Source organism: Rattus norvegicus, chromosome 8 (assembly GCF_021556685.1).
Source record: "Rattus norvegicus strain SHRSP/BbbUtx chromosome 8, alternate assembly SHRSP_T2T, whole genome shotgun sequence".
Taxonomy (NCBI): domain Eukaryota; kingdom Metazoa; phylum Chordata; class Mammalia; order Rodentia; family Muridae; genus Rattus; species Rattus norvegicus.
In genome coordinates this window covers 115,849,277-115,868,596 of record NC_141541.1, presented here as the reverse complement: position 1 = coordinate 115,868,596, position 19,320 = coordinate 115,849,277, and the positions used below count along the sequence as shown (strand labels likewise).

The following is a 19,320-nucleotide window of genomic DNA, read 5'->3' as shown; positions in this document are numbered from 1 at the left end:
CCGCCCTTAAAACCCTACCCAGCCTCACTTATTCAGCTTCGGGGTGAGTTCCATTTTAGTAGGCAGGGTTGGCAATGGGGAAGGCTCCCAGGAGGGCAGAATTGTTCAGATAAGGGATGGCTCTGGGTGGGGCTCAGGGAATCCGGACTGCACTGAAAAGAGAACCTGTCCTGGATCACTCAGAACCAGCTGAAGCTTGGGGAACTCCTCCAAAGGGTAATGTCCTCTGGCTGTTGGAGTCTTATTTGCTAGATTGTAGTTACAAAGGTGTTGGGAGCTGGGACATCCCAAGAACAGCTGATGCTTGCCATCCAAAGCACAACGTGCGCTTCCAGGAAAGCCCTGCCCACTGAATGTGTGAACCAGGCCTGTCAGGGCTTTCTCTGCAGATAGAGAACTTAGACTCAGGGTGCAGGACCATAGGTAGGGAGAAACACAAGTTGTCCAAATGTCTCTCTGAGGTTGGCACTGCCCTTCGCCTCCCTTTGTCCTCTCTAACCAACTTTGATCTCGGAAGCTTCTCTTCTGCCAGAAACTGGGGGAATCCCAGTATTATGGAACCATGAGGCCCAAGTGGGATATTGGAAATATCTTCTCTGGGGTGGCAGTGGAGGACCTGCAGCCCAAGATGGCAATTTGACCAGATTTCACTCAAGGAACAAGTCCTTCCACCACACCCAGAACTGCTGCACACAACATTTGGTGGTACTTTGACTTGGGGTCTCTAGGGTTCTGTCCGTGCCATAGTCCTGTATCACACAACCTCCCACATCTGCTTAAAGATGTCCAGAGCAAGGGACACCACAACATGGAGCCGAGGGAACACGCAGACCCTCAGAACCAGAGACCTATCCAGCACACGGAGAGTATGCGATATAAAGTATGCACACTGGGGCTGGACTAACAAGTGCATTATTGTGCATGAGAACTGGGTTCTTGCTGTTGGTGAAAGAATTCTCTAGAAGGAAAGGAAGAAGAATTGAATTAGCCTCTGGGTTGCTACACTGGAGCCAGTCCATTGTGGCTTCACAATTCAGAGATGTAGTGAGGGACAGATACAGGTGTAATTATGGATGTTGTGCTGACTTGGGTGAGTGTGAGTGTGTGTGTGTGTGTGTGTGTGTGTGTGTAATTATATATATATCATATATATATATATATATTAACCTATTCCTGATCACAAGAGGGCCCAGAGGCAGCAATAACACACAATAACTTTAAGCACACACAGCACCTAGATCTTAATGTCTAAATATTCTCCGATAAATATTGGAGTAGTGCACAGTCTAAGGGTGAGACAGAAAAAATACAAAGTGTGCTTTGATCATCTTGTGATGACAGAAATTAAAATAAGGGTTCATGCGAGGATCAGGGCGCTCCCAGAGAGCACAGGAGCCAACCTGAAAGGGCTCCAGAGTGAGCAATGTGCACGACAAAACTATCAACAAGGCTGAGTGGTAATGGCAATGGTGGGTGCCTTTAAGGTATCTGAGTTCAAGGTCAGCCTGGTCTACAGAGTGAGTTCCATGACAGCCAGGGCTACACAGAGAGACCTTGTCTCAAGAAACAAACAAACAAACAAACCAAAAACTAATACCGATCTTATTGGATTATATCTAGAGACTACAGAGCACCCGAGAGTCCGCGCTGAAATACATGACTGAGAAAATAAACAGTAAAGGAGACAGCTCTCCCTTACAGAAGAGTTCCCGCTAATACATGCAGAAGGAATGGAGAAACCGAATAGCACCGTCTGAGCACTCCAGTAATAACCGCTGCAGGCGAGCGGCAGCAATGGGAGGCCGCAGCTGACAGGCAGAAGTTGGAGAGAAATGGGGTGTTTGCACAGCCTCAAAGTATGTCCTCCAAGAAAGGCTTTTAAAATTATAAATGGAAAAGCAGCACGTTCACTATGGAGGAAGCCCACAGAGACCCCCCCTCCCCCGTTATCGAGAGACCAAGACTAATGCCACCAGTGCCAAGACATACTGACATCACGCAGCCCCAGTACGACATGCTGAAAAGGACGAGCGACTCTGTTCTTCTTTAAAATGTAACCCCGCAGTCTAATCCCGAAGGATCTTCAGAGGGAGAAGAGGGGGAGGGGCACTGAACAAAACGGCTGAGGAATAGTTTTTCTGTTTTATTTTTTTCTTAGTTGATGATAATATTATTGAGTTATAACCAATGATGGGTTTTGCTATGTAGCCCAGGTTGGCCTCCAAGTCCCTATCCTCCTGCCTCACCCTGTCAAATGTGGGGACTGTAGGTGTAAGTCACCACACCTAGCTTGGGCTACTACTTTTTTTTTTTAAGTGTTAAAACAGGGGCTGGAGAGATGGCTCAGTGGTTTAGTCTTTCAGAGGACGTGGATTCAGTTCCCAACACCCGCACGGTAGCTCACGACCACTCATGACTCCATTTCTCGGGAATCACATGCCCTCCCCTGATCTCCACAGGTACCAAGAATACACACAGAGCACATACATACATGCAAGTAAAAACCTCCACACACACCAGTTTTTTTAAGTGTTAAGGAAGGATAGGCTGGAGAGATGGCTCAGTGGTTAAGAACACTGGCTGCCCTTCCAGAGGTCCTGAGTTCAATTCCCAGCAACCACATGGCGGCTCACACCTGTCTACGCTGGGATCTGATGCCCTCACATAGGCAAGACACCTGTGAACTTGAAGTAAAAATAAGTACATTTAAAAAAATAAGGAAGGGGGCTGGGGATTTAGCTCAGTGGTAGAGCGCTTGCCTAGGAAGCGCAAGGCCCTGGGTTCGGTCCCCAGCTCCGAAAAAAAAGAACCAAAAAAAAAAAAAAAAAAAAAAAGAAGAAGAACAAGTAAAGATGTGGAATCTGCTACAGATTAGAAGAGGTTAAAGAAATATGACAGCGAAATATAAGGGCTATCTTAAATTTGGTCCTGGAAGAGAAGGTGATGGTAAAACCTAGTAAAGTTTTCCACCAGGTTTTCACTGCGGGCGGAGAGCGGAGTGGCTCGCGTCTTGGTTGACATTTGTGCTGTGGTTCTGCAAAGGCAACAGGAAAAACCCGGGGAAAGCATCAGGGCACTTCTTTGCACTCTCTCTCCAACTTCTCCAGTAAGTGTTTCCTTCCTTCTTTCTTTTTTTTTTTTCAAAATAAAAAGGTTTTCTAAAAAAGGGACACTACTATGAGCTAGCGGACGCCGCAGAAACAGAGAAACAAGAACAAGAGGTTATTTTTAAAAAGGTGCAAAAAGCCTTCGGAGAAACTTAAAATGTGGTGGTAAAAGGTAAAGCTTGATAGCAAGATTAGAACACAAAGCTGAGAAATTGCCAGACAAAGGCACAGACTTGGAAAGCCAGAGAGGAGGAGGGGGAGGGGCAGAGTAAATAATGGAGAGGGGGAGAGGGAGGAGGGGGAGGAGGGGAGGGGAGGGGAAGGGAGGAGGGAGAGGAGGGGAAGGAAGGGAGGAGAGAAAGGAAGGGGGAGAGGGGGAGGGGAGAGGAGGGGAGGGGAAGGGAAGGCTGGAGGGAAAGGAAGGGAAAGGAAGGGGCGGGGAGAGGAGGGGAGAAGAGGGAGAAAGGGAGGGGAGGAGAGAAAGGGAGGGGAAAGGAGGAGGGGAAGAGAAGGGAGGAGGAAAACGGGAGTCTTAGAGGGAGAGAAGTGTCTGAGTTCAGGGGTTTCAAAAACCAAAACAATTAAAGTACAAAGAAAGGAATGAAAGAAAAGTGTAAAAGAAATCATTGAAGAAAACTTAAAAACAAAACCAAAAAACCCCAGAGGTAATGGAGGTGGTGGTGCAGGCCTTTAATCCCAGCATTCAGGAGGCAGAGGCAGGTGGATCTCCCAGTTTGAGGCCAGCCTACAAAGTGGGTTCCAAGACAGCTAGGGCTACACAGAGAAACCCTGTATTGAAAAACCAAAACCAACAACCAACCAAACAAACAAACAAAAAAACCTTCCCCAAAGTAAAGGGCATGAGTATGCAGTTTGTGAGTGTGAGTGTCCACTCAGTGGTAAGAAAGAAAGCAAATAGCATTAAGGGGAGTGTGGAATTGTTTGAACGCTGTGCAGAGGGGACATTTTATCTTTCTGGTTAAGGAAACAAAGCAAAACAGGTCAGGGCTCTGAATGCTTTCAGACTCTGTCTCAGGCTGGAAGGAACTGCTTGACTCTAGTGGAGGCAAAGGGTTTCCAGCTGGACTCTAGACCACCTCTGATCGCTGTGCTGGGCACAGGGGCAAGAAGGCTGAGACCTGCAAGCCAAGAGCCAAGTTCCCTCTAACCTTTCTCAGGAAGACAATGAAAATATTCTCTGTCAGAAAAAGAAAAGAAAAATCAAGAAACCAAGAAAGAAGAAAGAAGTCACAGGACCCAGGAAAGAGGGGACTCATTCTAGAGAAGTCAAGAAAATCCCAGGGGCAAAGGCTTGTAAGCAGAGTGTTAGAGTTACAGGCTTGAAAAACAGCCATTCTTTGTTGGAGTAAGCTGGAAGGCCTCAGACGAGAACTTCTTGTCTTGTGAACAGAACCTAGAAGCGTCGGTTTGAGGGAGAGGAGGGTCAGATAAAATGGCAGGGGTCTGAGATAGAATAAAGTACACATTCCCAGACAACTAAGCAAATAAACAAACCCTCCACAGTTGTCGTCTTTAGAAACAACTGAGAAACTGTATGTGCTATGACGTACAGTTCTGAACAGCATTTGAGAGGTCAGGACAAGGTCAGTAGTGAGTTCAATTCTAATGATCTCACACGGTCACACTGGAGGGCCAGGACTGGGAGAGGGCAAGTTGTCATCTCCCACAGTGGGGCGCCTGTCTAAACCTGAACAGCCATCCAGAGGCAGCGAAAGTGTGTCATTCTGAGATACAGAGCTTGGGGAGCCGAAGTGCCAGCCTCTGGGGAGTTGGCAATGCAGGGTGGGGGGGCTGCCGTGCTAACACAGCTCGCCCGGTGTAACTGACTTTACACCAGGTGCCTTGTAATGCAGACTTAAAAACCCTAAATTTTGAAATCCATCTAGAAATGTCAGGGGGGCAGAGAAGGCGGAAGAGCGAAGGAGAGAAGAAGGCAAAGAATGTAGGTGAAGGACGGGAGATAGGGAATTACTTTGACCTTAGTTTTGGCCTCAGACCAGGGGCCACGGAAGGGGAGGAGCTAACCATTTCCCTCGGCCTGAAAGTGAAGACAGCTTGCCTTTTTAATTCTCTCATCCACAGGTACAGACTAAGCTCTGCGGTCCAAAAGACCAATTTGCTGTTCGTGACCTCTGTTCTGGGGGTTCCTCACCTACGTTTCCCGATGTTGGAAGTAATCAGTAAGGGATAGCAGCCCTGGGAGTGATATGGCAGATAATGCCACCCATCTCAAGGGGCTCAGGGACAGTGCCAAAGAGGGCTAGAGACAACCTTAGTCTTTCATAATCATTGGAGCTTATACCAAAGGCCCATCTCATGTGGACTCATAGGCAATCCTGCCTGGAAAGGGAGGGTTTGGGAAGGAGAGTGGCTGCTTGGGAAGCAGGGAAGTTTGTTAACCCTCATGGCCCTTGTGGAGTGCAAATCCTGTGTAATGTATAGAGAATGTACAAATCACCGTCCCTCAACTTCATGGCCCCTTTCTCAGGGGACAGAGTGAGCGCTCAGGTCCTGGGACAGGAGGACCAGTATGTGGCCTGTACTGGTAGGGCCCTCAGGCCAAGGTCAGGCTCAGAGGAGCAGCTAGGAAAAAACTCAGAGCACTGAGTTCTTCAGACACTGACTTGCTGGGTGGGCTCAGTTCTCCCAGAGGACCGTGTTTCAAAGGGACAGGAATTGTGGCTACACCAGAATCCCATCGTTGTCCTAGCCTTTACGAGGCTTGAACACTTCCACACCCCCATATGCTTTGGTGCCACCACAGCCCCTCCAAGGACCCTCCACAGCTGCTGCTGCCCCAGGATGTTGGTATTGTCCAAACAGTAACCCTTTCACATCACATGGCCACTGGTGGTTCCTAAGGGGCTCCAGGGAATAGGAGCTCCCCTGAGTGAACTCCTTGGCTAGATATGACCTTTAAAATATTACTATAACTATCACCACCACCACCACCATCATCGCCACCATCACCACCATAATCATCATACCACCACCACCACCATCACCACCAACATCACCACTACCATCATCATCACCACCACTACCACCACCATAATCATCATACCACCATCACCACCATCACCACCAACATCACCACTACCATCATCATCACCACCACTACCATCATCATCACCATCACCACCACTACCATCATCATCACCATCACCACCACTACCATCATCATCACCATCACCACCACCACCACCATAATCATCATACCACCATCACCACCATCACCTCCAACATCACCACTACCATCATCATCACCACCACTACCATCATCATCACCATCACCACCACTACCATCATCATCACCATCACCACCACTACCATCATCATCACCATCACCACCACTGCCACCACCACCACCACCACCACCACCATCATCAGTATATGTGTTCATTCATGTATGATAGTACATGTATGTCATGACATATGTATGGAGAAAGAGGACAACCCCAGGTATCAGACCTCACTTTCCATCTTGTTCCATAGTCTCTTTGTTCTTCGTGGCCAGGCTAGTTGGCCAGTGATCCCCCAGGATTCTCCTGTTTCTGCATTCAATCTCCCTGAGATTTCACATCTACTCTACTGTACCCGGCTTTCCGTGGTCTCTGAGAATTCAACTCAGCTCTTTATGCCTGCCTTTACCCACTGAGCTATCTTCCCCGCCCTGAACCTTTCACGGCTCCATGATGAGTTTCTATAGAGGCCCTGTGGATATGGGGTTATGTCCTACCCAAGATGCTACTCTGAGGTAGGAAGTCTCATCTAATGAGGCAGCTCATTCGGCTCCCTGGGAACCCCTAGTTTGTGCCCCCAAAAGCTGTGGCCTGAGGAATAAACGGTGTGCAGGCTCCTGGGGGTCCTAATCAGAAATAGTTTGCCAGACCCTCCTTGATGCAAAGCAATGAGTTTTCAGGGCCCAGTTTCCTCTCCACCTCCCAAGTAGACTCCAGACCCCACCACCTCCCTCCCCCAGTGGATCTCCCCCTCCACTTAGCAATGGAGACAATTTACATAATGCATGGGTGGCGTGGCTGTGTGGTGGCGTGTGAGCGTGATAATGGCTGGAAAGCGGGGTGCCCTAGAGTGGCCCCCCTAGTGGCTCCTAGGGAGGGAAAGTACCTGCTCCCACACCACTGTCTCCTTCCTCAAGGAGCAGGCCTGCATGGCTACTGGGAAGCCGGGCCTCTTAGGTGCTCAGCAGCTGCCAAGAAAGAATGTACCCAGCCCAAGACAGGGACTGAAGCTGCACACGGGAGGAAATTTCCAAAGTACTCAAGTTTGGAACACAAATCCACCCAGCCATGGTCCTGGAGTCCACACCCCTGCTGGGCCCAGGCCCTGTGTGCTGATCCTTCCTGGAAGAGGCCACTCCTCCGGGCAGGAAGCTTTAGCTAGTCTGCCATGGAGCCGGGCTGCAGCTGCCCAGGAGGCGGTCACATTCAAACACAAAGGCATCGATGGAAGGGGGAGAATACATAAAAATTACTGGCATGGTAATTGCTTTTCATATAAATGTTCCTTTTAAAAGTTTTCCCCAGTGGTAAAGTCCCTCTTTAAAAAAGAATAAATTCACTGCACACCAATTTATTCCTCGCCTATAGACGGAGCATAATGAAATCTCTTCTGTCAACACCTGATCAAGAGGCAAGTGGTTGCCTCTTGACCCAGCTACCCAGTCTGACTACGCAATGATGCGGTAGAGTGCCGGGGTGGGGCTGGGGGCTCTTTGAGGAGTGAGGGCAGGAGCCCAGACCGCAGGACTCTCGTACAGAGCTCACCAGTGTCTCAGGAGCTGCATCAACCATACAGTAGAGCGGCTACAACCATAGGAAGGAGGGCGGGGCTATGGTTGCTGGGAAATGTAAGGTCCTCCTTTTGCAGGGATAGGATAGCATAGGCATTAACACAGGGAAGCCATGATGGCTGGTAGAGCTGACCGAAGAATCACCCAGCAATGCCTGCCGACGAAAGAGCCCTCTGCACACATCGGGAGGCACAGAGCCTGTCCCCTCTGACCAGCCACAGTTCCATGGGGACAAGGTGCAGCCTCTGTCCTGGATCAGGGACATCAAGAACTACCGCGCACAAGGTCCCTGATCTCCACTGTGGGGTCATTATATCCTGGGCGCAGACAACTGATGCCATCCTGTCCCACGGCAGGGAAGATGCACACAGTATCGGGGAATGACTGGGGGGTGGGGAGGTGGGAGCATGTGTGTAATGTGTGTTCCTCAGCCACAGCTGAGACTTCTCAGCTTGGATAACGAATCAACTAAGTAGTTCTCACCTGCTTAGGTGACAGCACTCTTGGCATCTGCCTCCTCCAATCCCACCCTGCCCTGTGTACGCCTGCACACACTTCCACAGGCAGCTCTCAGAACCTCACGTTGATCCACATGCACCCTCTTGCCTGGTCACGCCTGCCATGCGGGATACGTGCAGGCATGGCCATTCCCTTCTGTGGACACACACGCACTCATTTGTGCAGTGCTCATGCACAGGTGTCTGTTCAGTATGAACATGCGTGCACGCTCGCACTCCCGCTCGGCATCATGCATATTTTATCCTCTCTTCCGTACACAGTGGTCAACCCAGGTGCCGCTTCATGCCAGTTCAGCATGACGGCACTGTCTCTCAGTGAGTCACCGGGGTCCATGGCCTTCCCGGTTGTTTGGGTGGATTCTGGGAGGCCTGGGCATAACCCTACCCTCTTGCTATGGCTTCCGTACTCCATATGATGAAATCACAAGACTGGGCCTCCCACAGGCTTCTGGCAGCCTGTGTGTAAATTAAAGATGCAAAAGCTGATGGGAGTGGGAAGTCTTAGGCAGCGTGGGCTTTGGCATTGGTCTAAAGGGCTTCCTGGAAGAGGAGAGCTGTGATCTGTGTTTAAATCAGCAGAGAGGTAGGGAAGGTGAATGAGGAAGGATATCAAGTGGATTTGGAAGACAACCCAGTGAGGTTAGGGGCAGGCACAGGGCAGCTAGGAGGCCCAAAGGCCTAAATAAAGTTTCCTGCTACCTCTGCGTGGAGCTTCTACCTTAGCTAAGACTGCACCCTACTCCAGAATGGCCCATAATCCCTCACTTCAGCCAGATGCCAGCTCACCCCTGTGCAGTGCAGCCAGCTCCTCTCCCAGCATGCCTCTCCTGCCGGCGTCCATTTCCTCAGGGGGGTCTCTCATGTAGGGGCTACATGGTGCTTAATTTCTTGTGGGACATTCAGAGCCCAGATGCCTCCTCAGTCTTTAGATGTCTACCTTTGCTTATCCACCCACAGAATAGTCATTAGTTGATCACGTGCTACGTGGTACGTGCATACATAGCACATACAGTAATCATGTATGTGCATAGCTTGTTTCTCATCCTGCTGTGCACCCTGAAGCTAGGCACCCAAGCCTAAGTGCCAGTCATGTGGTTATCTGGCTTATGAGAAGCCAAGGATAGACAAGGACAGGGCCTTAGGGGTCTACTCGGGATCCAGCTACTTCAGTCTCCTCCCTCTGTGTGAAATAATAGGTCAGCCAGCCTCCAGAATCACCAGGTCCCAAGGCCAGAAAGACATGTAGGGAAGACCACATCTGGGGCATCACTTTCTCCAAACGCGATGCCTCTACCCATACAGAAAAGACATCTGTACTCAGGAGAGGTAGAGAAAGGACACCTCCATTTTCAGCTGGATAGTGGGAAACACTGCCTGTGCTACCCCTGGGGCCGGCTGTGGTTTGTCAAAACCAATTACTTCTCTGCTTCTGCCAAGTGCTTGGGGCTCCATGAATCTGAGTCAAGTGTCCCCATGGCTGCCACTGATCCAGCATGGATAAGAAGGGAGCAGGGGGAATATAGACTGGGTCAACTGTCCCCCATGGCCCAAGATAGAAACCCATAGGTCCTTCATCCCATTTCTCATCTCCAATCCCAGACTACCAAGACCAGCCCCTGGCTCTAGACTCATCAGTCCAGTCACTCTTCAAAGACGAGTGCAGAAGTTGGGGGAGGGGGAAAGAGCAGAGTCCCTGGCTACCTCCACAAGCTAGGGCTGGGTCTTCATAGAAGCTGAGCCCTGTTGTTCTGTTACAAAGCCAGCCTCTCTGGGGAATCTCTGAAGGGAGCCCATGTGTTCACCAGAACATTCTTCCCATGTATGTGTGTGTTGGGAGGTGTCTTGCTTTATAAATAGGCAATGGGTAGGCATTCCTTATCTGTAGGCATCTCCAGAATTCCTGAGACAACAGGAATGTCAGGGAAGTGCTGTCTATCTGGAAAGGTTTTTGTCATCTCTCTTCCTTAAGATGAGGGACCCCAGGCAGGAGACCCTGAGATCCCTGGACCATCCACCTAAAAACCCCTGATCCTAGGTGTGGCCTGACCCACCAACCTCCCCATTCCTGGGGACTATCCTAGAGCCTGGTGGCTTTGTACTGTCCCTGAGTCTATGCTAGACAAGTTGCCATAGCCTTCTTATAGGGCTTGGGAGGCAAGCGGGTGACTTGTTGGCTAACTGGATAAATCAAGTCAGAGTCTTCTGGGATGTAAGGGTCCCCTTAACTTCTATCTCCTCCCCATGGTGCCTACGCATTTGGCTCCCTAGGCTTCTGGCCAAGAACATTGCCACCCTTTGTTTGCTCATAGATGCTATTTATTCTGGCCCTACCCAAGCTTGGTGACCGTATGCCTTTCTCAGTAAAACTGTGTTGTGATCAGCTGGGATGAGAAGCCCAATTTTCAAAAGCAAGGACGACACTCTGATATCCAAATTAAAAAAAAAATCTTTGGGGGTTGGGGATTTAGCTTAGTGGTAGAGCGCTTGCCTAGGAAGCGCAAGGCCCTGGGTTCGATCCCCAGCTTCAAAAAAAAAAAAAATCTTTGGCCAACCCTTGGAACTGCCATGAGCTTGTCCTGGACATATAAAAGGAAGACACCCTTTCTTGCAGGGCTCCCTCACAGCTTTCCTTGTCTCTGCTCCCCTGAAGCTTCTCCATCTCCCATGAAGACAGACTGGATCCCCACTTTCCAGGTGGACATGCTCCAGGTTCCACAGTAACAATCCAGTCCTGTCGTTCCAACCCACATTATCCTTCAGGTGCTGCTGATGGCGTAGACCTTAGGTTCAATCCCTGCTCCGCCTGAGTGTGAGCTCAGGGCACGGTCTGCCTTCAGAAGACACGAACCACCTAACATGTCTCTCTCACTCCAAGCTATTCCTCATGCCCTAGAGCTGACCTTGGATGTGCTCCACAGCAATCTCTTGTCAAAAGCTAGAAGCCAGAGATTTCTCTCCCTACGCATGTATCATTGACCAATCCCATCTGAGACTGTTCTTCAAGACCCTTCAGTGCATATGGACTCCCCAGAAACCTTGGCAGTACCTTCCTACAGAGATGTTCAGAATCCTAGAAGCCCCCTAGCAAGGCTCTCTGCCCCCGCCTTTCCCTGTTGAGACTCCAGGGGTGAAGGGCATGTGCATGTTTGTGCCCAGACCTCTTCTGGGTTTTCCTGTCACCATATCTTCCACCTGCTGAGGTAGTTCTGACATGGCGCCCTCACACTCCCAGAAGAAGGAAGAGGGGGAGGGCTGCGCTGGGGGAGGGGGAGGGACTGAGAAAGGTACAGTGCCCAGCCAGCCTTAGCAGACTTGCAGGAACTGCCAGCATCTCGGGAACTTAGGTTGTTGGTGCTTGAAGCAGAAGTTAACAACACAGAAATCCTACCTAGAACAGGTGTCCCGGGGCAGCCACCCTCCAACCTACTTCATGCCCTTTCTAGTGTGTTGTATGAAAGGGTAGGTAGACCTTATCCATAGGCAGCAGCAGATCCTATGATAGACAAGACAGCTTTTAGAAAAACGCTTCCAGTACAGAAACGTTTTCCATTAAGTCTCATTAGAGAGTGTGCATTTCAGGGTGGAGCAGAAGGGCAGCTCTTATCTAACACTGTGCATCCCCACTAGGGAAAGCTCCAGACTCCATGATGTCGCGTGTGGGCTGGGGAGGGGGAGAGTTGCTACACCAAAGGTAGGAAACGGAAGGGAAAAGGTAGGGAAAGGGCTAGGTCCAGACAGGGCTTGGCCAGGCTCTGATGCACCCGCCTCTCTGTAACCAATTATGCTCGAGCAGCGGCCTCATCACGTTTCAGACGCCCTCCCAGGAGCCCCCCCCTCAGCCCCATGCATCCCCGCTGGGTGCCGAGCAAGAGGACCATATGGAGGGAATAATAAGACAATTAACTTTCCATTAAAGAATAATATATGTGGGTTTTTAGGGAGGCAAGCGACAGCAATCCCTACCCAGCGGCATATTTCACACCCGAGCCCCTTACCACCTCCCACAACCACGACAAGCTCCACACCATCATCATCTGCGCCAGAAGAGAGGAGGGTGTCGCTGGGCCCTGATGGGAGGCAGGCAGCTCGGTGGAGGGGTGGGGTCTGTGTGATAAGCAAGTGCAGAGCCACTAGGATGATGCTTCTTTGTGGGTGGTAGCTAGTGAGGATCTGGGAGGGGAAGTGTGGGGTTCCCTCATTGTCCCCCAGCAGACTCTCAGTGTACTGCACACCCAAGGAACTGCCTGCTGCCAGCCTTTCAAAGGCACAAACGAATCAGTTCTTGGCGGAAGGACCCACCGTGGGACCAGGGGTCACAACCTCTGCCTTGCCTGGCCCTTCTTTCTTGGACTTCTTCAAACCCCTGGCACCTCCCCTGACCCAAGCTTTTTCCTTCCTCTTCAGATCCCGCCCTCTGTGATTCTGAGGTTCTGTGTCACCTCAGGGCACTGTTAACCTTGCCCTGGATGCCCAGTGTGCATGCTCCTCAAACGGGGACAGATCACATCTTCGGCAAATGCTAGGGCCAGAGTGTGGCTTTGCAGAGGTGCCAGCTGGGGAGGAGGTGGGGAGGGGACAGAGAGAGATTTCTCAGCGGCATCTACAGAGGACCCCGGATGGTTCCAGACTTTGGTCCCTGCTGATAGCCAGCTCCAGATGTGGCACTCTGCAAATATTAATTACACATTCCTGGGAGCACGGAGCTGATGAGCAGGAGGCATAGCCAGGGGCGGACAAGACGGAACAGGATGGTGCCACTGGCACTGGTTTAGAAATGCTATTTTTGGTTCTCATAAGAGGTTGACACCACAGACACCAGAATCACCTGGTTTGAAGGATGTTAGTTAGTTGGAGGGACCCAGAAGGAGCCTGGGACTGGGGGTTTCCAAACCCAGGGTCCTGCTCTTTGTGGATGAAGGCTTCACAGTTTGGGGAGTTGCTGTCTAAGCTGGTTCATTTACCTTGCCCTCCAGCATTCATGCTGGCCTGTCTGAACTCCAGGACAGGACTGGCTGCTAGAGATGATTGACAGGACCTTGGTTTTCCCTCCTCAATGATAGGCCTGTGACGATAACCCGTAGCATGTACCTGGGCTAAGATCATCATGCTGGTGAAGGCAGTTTGGGCTATAGGCAGGGCCATAGGCATTTCTGCCCAGATCAGCCAATGAGGTACGTGGAGTTTGACATGGGTTTTCAGAAGATAGGCCATAGTCCCCCTGACAGGACCATCTCAGGCCTCTGCTCCAAGCCAGCTGTGTCAACAGTTCCTCCTAATTCTAGTCTAGAGCAAAGGGTCTTCCCTGTAAGGGGGTTTCTTTCTCATCAGGTCAGAAGCTTATCCCAGGACTGGTGAACCGGACGACTGTCCCATGCCTGACGACAACTCTCCCGCTTTGCTTTCCACAAGGACCTCAGAGTTGTTCTCCTTGCACCCTGGCCATCCACTCAGGAGTGGAAATGTCCCTGACCTAGGCTTCAAAGAGGAGAGGCCTGCCCTTCTCCTCATCCTCCCCTTGCACCCCCCCAGGCACCTGATGAATTATTCATTTGATATCCTCATTATGCAAATGAGCTCAGAGCCCAAGCATATGTTCTCCGCTCTCCCCCTAGGATGGGGACAATATGGTGCTGATGGGGGAGGGTGGAGAAGGGGCTCCGGAGACCTCACTGGGTCCTGTGGGCTTAGGAAGGGGGAGGGAGCTTAGAGTTCCTACTTTCATGGACTGCGCAAGGCAAGCTTGGTCACTGGCTGGGGTGGGGGCTACAGAGCGTAACTCAGGGGTGTCTGGCTAAATTAAGGATGCAGAGAGAGCAGAGTAGGTGGCCTAGGGTCACTGGGATGGGGGATCTTCCCAGGCAGCTTCCTTACCCTGGGGTATAGGTTTCTAACCTATAAATGGGCCACAGTCTGCCCCCAGTCATGCCCCCATGGGGTTGTGATAAGGTCGGGAGGAGGAAAATGCCAAGGCAAGGAAAACTCTCCCAAATGCCACTGTCTGCAGTTTCTGCTCTCTTGCAGCTGCCAGCCCTTGAGGCTCCAAGCTACTGGGGGTGGGGCAGCCTGTAGGAGTAGGGCAGGCAAGGAGTGGAGCCATGGAGGGGGCTCTCATCACCCCAGTGGCAGGAGTTTTGGGGAGCTCAGAATGGGCTCAGAAGCCTGAGGAGGGGCAGCCCCAGCAGCACCAGTAAGAGGGTCTGTGGTAATACTGGCAGCTGGGTCACAGCTCTGCGCCAACCGTCCTCCTGACCTGTCAGAGCCCAACGCAAGCAGGGTACACCAGCCCTCACTCAGGCATTGGGAAGAAGGGGAGAGGTGTGAGGGTGGGAGTCAGATGTGAAGTACGGAGCAGGTGGGGAGCTCACTGGTTAGCTCACTGCTGCTTCCACAGGGTTGCTCCCTTCCCCTAGAGCTGTACACCTGTCCCCTCCCCCACAGACACATCTTGGCAGAATATTCTGTGCCAAGAAGCAGTCCCAGAGCTGTCAGCAGGAGGAGGCTGAGGAAGCAGGTGAGAAAAACTGGAGCAGGACAGAGGCCCCGAGAGCTGGCAGCCATGAGCAGCGGAGGGGTTGCCAAGAGAAAGGGACGCTGGGTCAGCACTTCTCTGCCCACCCTGCCACACCAAGCACATCCCTGCCCAGGTCCCCACAGCCCCAGGCACTCCCTGTGCACCCAGAGGACCGGCTGGAGCAGGAATCAGGAGCCCCAGCTCTGCCCTAAGCCAGCTGTGGCAGCCTGTTCACTTCTGGGCTGGTGAGAGTCAGAGATGATACACTCAAACTCCATCCAAAAGGAGAAAAATGTCCTAGGAGAGAAAATGACCGATGAAGAGAACTCTGATGATTTCTAGGGGGTGGAGCGGTATTATCGGCTTGTCACTACCTCATCTTCCAGGCAAACCCCGGATCCAGGTCTCTTAAAGGTGCATACAACAGGCTCGCCGAGTCAGACTCATGCCTGGTGTTCAGCGTCCAGGGAGCTCAGCGGTCCACACAGATCCACATCTCATGCATGGAGTATACATTATTTTTCCATAAACACATGTTCCGAGTTGCCCACAAATGCAAGATCCTGGAGGGCTCTTAACTGGTACATTCAATACCCCCTGGGGAACTTGGAAAAGCAGGCACCACACATTCCAGGGACCCACCGTTCCTCCACTAACCTACGCCATTGCACTTGGCAGTGCCCACTGATAGCCTGGTTAGTGCGGAATGCTATTCCTGAGCCTAAATTGACTTCTGTTCCGGAACAGCTTTTCCTACAGTGCTTTCTCTGGAAGCTCTGGCGGCTTCCAAGTGCAGCTGAGTCATTTAGAGTTCACAGGAAGAGTAGGATGGGGCTACTGCTGATCAAGCCCAGCACCAGGAAAGGGAGGTACAGAGGCCCCAGCGATCTGAGGAGGAACGATGACCAAGCTAGTAGCTCAGACCTTCAGACCCAAGTGCCCCTCCTTACCATGCCACCCCCGAATTAGCCATCTCTGATTAGCATCCCTTATGCCAGGGGTCCCACATCCATAAGCATTGTCAATATGTTCAGTCCAAGTTACCACTTCCTGGTAACTTGAAGTTAAGAAGCTAAGCCTGACAATCTGAGGATGATCCTTGCCTGGCCCCTGCCCCGCCCCCAGGTTACAGCTCCTGACCCTGATACTGGCCAAGGAATGTCAGAAACAATAGTTACTGAACCCTGGGCCTAGACCCTTACTTGAACCCCCAGTGGTAACTGTCTTCTCTGCTGTTCCCAGGCCAACTACGGGAAGGAGAACTCCATTAATTCCTCTGTTGATCCTGGCCAGGGTCTCCCTTACAGGACCCCAGCAGAGATATCGTCCCATTAGTCTTACATTACTGGAAGAGCTTGGCTCTCTGAGCTTCCGCATTCCAGCCTGTAGCCTGTCAGCAACACATTTCGCAGCCTTCTGGGGGTGACGGATGGCCCGCTCTTCACATCGCTATTTCAAACATTAACATAATCTCCCAGGATGAATGTGGTCGCTGGCGCCTAATCAATCACCCACCCCCTGCACCTTGATCCCTCATTCCGACACTTAACGGAGATAGACTTGCCACTTCACGGAGACTATAGTGTCTGGAGTACCGGCCCCCCTCCTGTTTCCTGGGTCTTGCTTGGTTTGGTCATACTATGTACTTGCTGACGAGACTTTTGGGCTTCTGTGCTCCCTGTAGCTATGGCCCCTCAAGGGTCTGGGTTCCCTCTCAAGGCACTACCTCAAATACAGAGCTCACCAAACTTAAAAACTGAAAAGCCCCAACACCCTTTCAGGGACAAGGTTCATGACAGTGGGCCACCATTCCAACAGGTCTCTGAAGGTCACACCGAGACCTAAGGATCACTACTTGAGATCCGGTACTATACCTCACTATGCCAGGACTTCAACAATGTCACCTTCTCCTTACTCCCTCATTATGTACCCTTTTCTCATTCCTGCTGGGAAGTAGGTCTCCACAGGAAAGCAAGTGCACCAGCCTTACCTCTCGGAGCTGCTGCACGCCTCCAAAAATCCGCATCACACCGTCAATCTCCTGCTCCAGGCGCCGGGCCCAGTGCTGCATCCTGCAATCCGGGGAAGAAAGAGATGTCAGGAGGGCCTGCTGGATTTGCAGCTGCAACAACCAATCCTGGCCACCCAGGGGGACCAGGACAGCTACTCACTCAACTCAATTTTCACCAGAGAAGGAACAGACACAGGAACCAGAGTGAGCCTGTGATTTTTTCCCTTTGAAGTCTGGCCTGGTGGCCTAGGCTTTCCTCACATTGACTGGCAGCCAGGGAGGAGAGGAAAGGGTATTGTGGATTAGCCAGAGGGAGTTAAGCAGGTTGGAAGAAGCCTGCAGGGAGACCTTTGTTCACTATAAAGACAAGTCCTTGATGTGGCTGTTCTGAATGTGGGGACTTCCAGACACAAGGGAGGACAGAGACCAGACACTAGGGAGGACAGTGACAAGGCAGGTGAAGGTTGAGGAAAGGGAGGGACACAGCTGTCACCTCCAACCCATTATATAAACAGGAGGAGGTAGAGGTACCTGCCTCCCTGGGCCTGAAGAGAGTACTTCTAACTCAGCTGGATGTTGCCTTTCTAGTTCCCTGCTACGAGATGCTCATCAGAGACCCTAGGCTGGATACCCACCCAGGGCTCCAGGACAAATCATCCAGCCCCTTTCTGGAGGTCTGGCAAGCAGAGGCTCTGAGCCACAAGCCTTGACAGGCCTTCTGTACGCTGGTACCACACCACCACGGGATCATTAAACACCATCTCTGTCTCTCTCGGCTTCCTCTTCTGGAATGTGGAGATAATTGGGGCCATTTCAGAGGGGCACAAGAAAGCACAGGACTTTGGGAGCCAAAGATGCTGGAAAGGAATCTCTGTAAGCGGTAAGATGACCAGGTGTCCCCACGACCTCGTACTCTCAGCCTTACGTCCCGTTTTAGCATGCTGTTGCCCTATATGGAACCCACCACAGAGTTGTAAAGAGGCCATGGGTTCACAGGGCACAGTGGTCTAGGGTGATGTCAGAAAAGTTGTAACAGTCCCCCAACACCCTTCTCAGGCCAACACCACCCCCTAAGGTCACCTAGGGCCAGGACTATCTTCTGGCTCCTTGTCCTACAGGCCTGTGCTGGGGGGGTTGGGCTCATGCCATTGTGTGTGCCCCGGTCGGTTGGCATGGGAACTCAGAGCAGGAGGCAGGCAGATCACTAATTGCAATTTGCCAAGCTGAATGTCAGGACCGTGATGGAAAAAAAAAATCAACATCAAAAGAAAGAGGTATTTGCTTCAGCTTGTTGTGGGCTGAACCACAGCCTGACTCCCCAACTCTGTTCCCCACCATAGAGGAAAATCTAACCTCACATCATGTAGAGGACAGGCTGTAGGCTCAGCTGTCAGTCTGGAGAGAGAGAGTTACAAGAGAGCAGCACCGTCTCAGCCTGACCCCTGTCCACCAGCAATGACGTTATGGCCCTGACGGCACCTGGACAATGTGGCAGATGGCTCTTTTGTTATTTAGTCTTGGGGGCTAATAACGGAACAGAGTCTCACACAGTCATATATCTGGATAGAACGGGCAGGGTCAAGGACCCAGCTTCAAAAAGACCCATCAGCCCTGCCCTGACCCTAAACCTGACCTCAGCCATTCATTGGTTTAGGGAACAAAATACCATCCTGCATGAATCTACAGGAGAGTGCCCACTATGTACAAAGTACAGTGCCCACACGTCCTGTGCTCTCTGGTTTCCATCTTCACAGAGGCAAACAAAATCCCCAAATCCCAGATGAGGAAGCCAAGATACTATCCAAGGTCATTCATCCAGGAGTGGGTGGACACGGGAGTTATTACTGAAGTTTTCTGGAGTCGCAGGAACTGACGCGTGAGAGTCAACTGTGTGCGTCTCTTTCCAGTTCAGCATATCACCTTCAGCACTTGCAAACAGCCGCGGTGGGGACATTTACACCACGGGAATAGGCAAAGGCCCGAAATCACAGCCCCACTCCCACCCCAGAAGCACACTGAGACGCGTTCTAAAATTCTTTGAGAATTTCTTACAATGTGTTCTGGTCACATTTCCCCCCTCCGCCTCCTTCCATGTCTATTCTTAACTCCCAACATTATGACATTTATGTGTTTATTTATGTATTTATTTGATTTTAGACGGAGTCTTGCTATGTCACTCAAGCCAGCCTGGAACTTTCTTTGTAGACCAGACTGGCTCTGACTCACCTGCTTTTACTGCCTAAGTAGAGAGATTAAAGTTGTCTTCCACCAGCCTGGCTCTCCTCTCTCTCTCTCTCTCTCTCTCTCTCTCCCCCATCATTCACTTATTTATAAATAAC

General features: G+C 51.2%; 1 protein-coding gene across 8 annotated transcripts in view; it reads right to left on the bottom strand.

Moving 5' to 3' along the window:
• The window catches only part of Cacna2d2 (calcium voltage-gated channel auxiliary subunit alpha2delta 2), a 131,690-nt gene that overhangs the window by 88,432 nt on the left and 23,938 nt on the right, over window positions 1-19,320 (bottom strand). For all 8 annotated transcript variants that reach the window (XM_087561397.1, XM_087561399.1, XM_087561398.1 and 5 more), the window contains 1 exon segment: window positions 16,961-17,042. In XM_087561397.1, the coding sequence (XP_087417523.1) occupies window positions 16,961-17,042 (82 nt within the window).